We start from the raw sequence: 4,482 nt of genomic DNA, 5'->3' as shown, positions 1-4,482 counted from the left end.
AGACAGGGTTTCTCTGTGGCTTTGGAGCCTGTCCTGGAACTAGCTCTGTAGACCAGGCTGGTCTCGAACTCACAGAGATCCACCTGCCTCTGACTCCCGAGTGCTGGGATTAAAGGCGTGCTCCACCATCGCCTGGCTTGATACTGTTTTTTGTTTTTGAGTTTTTGCCATGTAGCCTAGGATGTCTTCAAACTTGTGATCCTGCCTCATCCTCCTTGAGTTCTGGTATTACAAGTATGAATCTCATGCCTGGCTTTTTTTTTTTAAGATTTTTTTTTTATTTATTAAGTATGCAGTGTTCTGTCTGCATGTATGCTTGCACAAACAGAGGGCACCAAACCTCATTACAGATGGTTGTGAGCCACCATGTGGTTGCTGAGAACTGTGCTCTTAACCTCTGAGCCATCCCTCCAGTACCTACCCCTTCTTTTTTCTTAAAGATTCAGTTAAATACTTAATGTGTCACCAGAAGTGTCCTCAGATTTTTCTGGTACATCCTGAGGTCGTTGCCGATAGAAAAGCTGAGCCCTGTGCTGCTTCTGCATTTGGTAGATTGGCAGAGTGCTGTGGACTCTGAGGAGATATGCACTGCCTGTCCTGCTAAGTAGGGCTGGAGTAGAGGGAGTCAGGCAACTGAGGGCCAACAAAGAAAAAAAATCTTCAAGTGAGACCACTGAAATAGACTTCATCAGAGACACTTGAAGAGACTGAAAATACAGAAAAGTGGGGTCCTGGCTGTTTAAGGAGCAGGGAGGCTAAGATGTCTACACTTAATTCAGGACAAATATTACTAAGGAGGGAAATGACTGGTATAAAAACTTAGATCTTGCCATGAGGCACCAAAACTGGTAAAAAGGTGTCCTTTTTCGCCCCCTCAAGTCTGGCGGCCTGTGTTTTGTAGCTGGTTGGTGAGCCCGAAGGTCAGCCAGCGCTGTCCATGGTAACTTGGTTTTGTGGCGTAAAGCTTATATCCGTTCGTTTTCTTATTTCATCGTGTTTCCAAAACAACTCCAGGAAGGCCGGTATCCCTGCTTGGTACCCAGTGGGAATGGCGTCGAAGGCACCTGGGTCACCGCCTTAGGACGCCGGTCGCCTAGAATCAGGCACTAAGGCCGAATCCTCCCGCCAGACCCTCGCTCGGGCTCCCGCCCTTCACCGCGGGAAGCTCCTCCCACAGAAGGCCGACGAACCGCCACTCCTCGACGTCCAATGAAATACAGCCGGAGGCGGGACAAGTGAAACTAGTGGCCAATCAAACTTGCCAAGGCGGGGCTGCCGAGGGGCCGAGCCGCGGTTTTCCCAGCCTTGAGAGAGCCGGGCGCGGGCAGCGCGCGCAGGTCCGTGTTGTGCGCGCGCCCGCCGCCCGTGCTGCTCCCCCGGAGCGCTCTGCCCTTGGGGTCGCGGCACCCGTCCCTCTCTGGTTTTGCTGTAGCCTAGCACACCGAGGCCCGGGAGCCGGGCTGGGGCAGGGACGGGAGCCGCGGGACAGCGCCTGGAGGTGGGTGCGGATCGGGAGGCCGGGCTGGCGGGCGGACGGGCTGGGTCGACGCCTGGGTCGAGCTATCCGACTCACCCGGGGTCAAGGCGGGGCGCGCCGGGGCGCAGAGGCCAGCTCTGGGGCTGCCTGCTCCCGACCGCTGCTCTCTGCTCCCTGATATCCCTCCAGACTGCCTACCCCCCGGGAGGAGACACTCCTCCCCCTTTGCTGCCGGTAGCCTCCTCACCCTGTCGCCCTTTGTCGCCTTGGCACCTTCACTCTCGTCCCTTCCCTTCAGGCTGCTCTATTGGCCAGTCTTACCACCCCGCCTCGCCAGCACCAGATTAGACGAGCGCCTTCAGACCCCATCCATCTGGCTTTGTCGTCTGTACCATCTCACCTGTCCACATCAACTCTGTCCATTCAGTCTGCCATCCGCCTCCAACCAACATCGTCATCACAATTCAAGCCAGGCCCTCCTCCCCATCTCCTCTCAGGGGTTTCCTTCCTGGCCACCCTGAATGTCCTCTACACCTGCCTCACTCAGCCTTAGCCCCAGGCCTTGCTGTCATTGCTCCTTTGTTGTGTCTCCAGCTGTCCCCTGGTTGTCCTTAAAGCTGTCCCCTGACCTCTACTCATCCTTTTACCTCATCAATGCCAAACCCTAGCCCAGAATTCCCGCTGCCCCTGACCAGAGACACCCTGCCAGCGCTGTTCTGCCAGTCTTTAGGATGAGGCCTAGCCTACTCCGTCAGCCTGACCATCCCCTTTCTATCCAGCTGGTCTGCTCTGTTCCCACTGATTACTGTGGCCTCATCTGTCCTGTGCTCTTCTGTCCCTCCTGCCCTCGGCCTATGGGACCTTCTCCTACTTTTCTTCCCCAGCAGGTGCCCTGGCAGAGTCATGGAGCTGAGCACCAAAAAGAAACTTCACGCCCTGTCCCTGGCTGAGAAAATCCAGGTGCTGGAACTCCTGGATGAGTCCAAGATGTCCCAGTCAGAGGTGGCCCGGCGCTTCCAGGTCTCCCAGCCCCAGATCTCACGTATCTGCAAAAATAAGGAGAAGCTCCTGGCAGACTGGAGTAGTGGCACAGCCAACCATGAGCGCAAGCGGAAGCGCGAATCCAAATACAGTGGGATTGATGAGGCTCTACTCTGCTGGTACCACATCGCCCGAGCCAAGGCCTGGGATGTCACAGGGCCCATGCTGCTCCACAAGGCCAAGGAGCTAGCTGATATCATGGGCCAGGATTTTGTGCCCAGCATTGGTTGGTTGGTCCGCTGGAAACGCCGCAACAATGTGGGCTTTGGGGCTCGCCAGGTCCTTGTTCCTCTGTTCCCTCCTGAGCCACCGCCCCCAGGGCTTCCGTCCCAGGCCCAGCCACCACTTTCCCTTAAAGACTTCTCACCAGAAGATGTTTTTGGCTGTGCCGAAGTGCCCTTGTTGTACCGGGCAGTGCCTGGCAGAGTGTTTGCATGTGATCGCTTGCAGGTACTGCTGTGTGCCAACAGCAGAGGCACAGAAAAGCGAAGGGTATTTGTGGGTGGGCTCCAGGCTGTACCAAGATGCTTCTTTGGAGTCAACAGTGAGGCACTACCTGCCTCTTATCACCCTGATCTAGCCATCCCCTGGTCAGAGTGGCTAGCACAGTTTGACCAGGACATGGGACAGCAGGGCCGACAGGTAGCCTTGCTGCTGGCTGCCGGAGTATTGGAAGAATGGGCCAACCTTCCTGGACTCCACCACGTGCGACTCCTGCCTCTCTCAGCCTCCAGCACCACCCCTTCCCTGCCTGGCTCTGTGGTTTTGGCCTTTAAGGCCCATTACCGTCACCGTCTGATGAGCAAACTGGCTGCCATGAGGAGCGGGAGAGAGGGCACCTCACTGGCTGAAGCAAGGGCCAGCCTCACAGTGTTAGATGCTCTGCATATGGTGGCAGCGGCTTGGGCCAAGGTGCCACCTCAGCTTATTCTGAGCAGCTTCATTCAGGAAGGGCTCACTCCAGGCAAAACACCCCCGTCTCTGGACAAAGACACAGAGGTGACTCTGCTCCCTAGCGGACTGAGTCAGGAGGAGTTTGCTCACTTTGTGGACCTGGAGGATGAGGACCCAGGCCCTGGGGTGTGCAAAGAGGAGACTGGTATTGAAGACAGTGGGAGGGTGGATGAGGGCTTTGAGTCCCTGCCCACCAACGCTGATGCCCTCAGGGCACTGTGCACCTTGAGGAGGTGGCTGGAATGTAACAGCACCTCTCCAGAGCTCTTTGAAAAATTTTACGACTGTGAGGTGGAGGTGGAGCAGCTCTGCTGTCTGTGAGGAAGCATGGTGGCCTGCAGAATTGCCCTCTCCTGTTTCCCATGGAAACGCCTCTCCAGAGGCAGACTGGCTCTTTCCTGTGGAAATAACATGTGGAGGGTGTAGAAGGGAAGGGAGCGGGGACACAGAGTCGAAGGTCAGCGTAAAAGTTATTCAAGCCCAGACCCTGGAGTCTCTACAGATGGGGTCTCAAGAGGGGGGATCTGGGCTGTGGAGATTCTAGGCGAGCCCTGCAGAGGGTTAGTCTAGAAAGGCCGGAAGTGAGAAAGGTGGACTTCCTGACAGGTGGTCCCAACCCTTAAATTTTGTGTCAAAACCAAGTCTGCTTCTGGAAATAAAGCTTTTAACCAGAAAGGTCAGGGTGTGGATTTTCTTTTTTCTTTCTTTTTGAAATGGGGACTCATGTAGTCTGGGCTGACCTTGAACTTGCTGTGTAACTGAAGATATTTTGAATGTCTTAATCTGCTTGCCTCCCTCTCCCAAGTGCCAAGATTAAAGGGATTTGTCACTGTTAGACCCCAACTCTAGGATGCTAACTCCTCAGGAAGGTCGCCCCAAGAAACCACTCACCAGTCCGGTTGATACAAAAGCAAGAGGAAGTTTATTCTCATTTGTGCAAACGGGCTCCTCAGCCAGGCGAGGGAGAGAAGCCCCGACTAGCAATTACAGGCTACTTTTTTCTTTTTTTT

The 4,482-nt window shown here is 55.1% G+C and overlaps 1 protein-coding gene across 2 annotated transcripts; it reads left to right on the top strand.

Annotated features, from left to right (window-relative positions):
* The first annotated feature begins 1,351 nt into the window (after positions 1–1,351).
* On the top strand, positions 1,352–4,135 carry Tigd3 (tigger transposable element derived 3). Of its 2 annotated transcripts, none has more exons than XM_005351765.2 (2): positions 1,352–1,498; positions 2,365–4,135. In XM_005351765.2, the coding sequence occupies exon 2, from the start codon at positions 2,381–2,383 to the stop codon at positions 3,791–3,793; it is 1,413 nt and encodes a 470-aa protein (XP_005351822.1). In that variant the 5' UTR covers positions 1,352–1,498; positions 2,365–2,380; the 3' UTR covers positions 3,794–4,135. The 2 variants fall into 2 exon arrangements, with proteins under 2 accessions (XP_005351822.1, XP_026637271.1); XM_026781470.1 differs by having other exon boundaries at positions 2,362–4,135.
* Positions 4,136–4,482: the final 347 nt, after the last annotated feature.

The sequence above is a fragment of the Microtus ochrogaster genome, chromosome 8 (genome assembly GCF_000317375.1).
Source record: "Microtus ochrogaster isolate Prairie Vole_2 chromosome 8, MicOch1.0, whole genome shotgun sequence".
Classification (NCBI taxonomy): domain Eukaryota; kingdom Metazoa; phylum Chordata; class Mammalia; order Rodentia; family Cricetidae; genus Microtus; species Microtus ochrogaster.
This window is presented reverse-complemented; position numbering and strand designations above follow the sequence as displayed.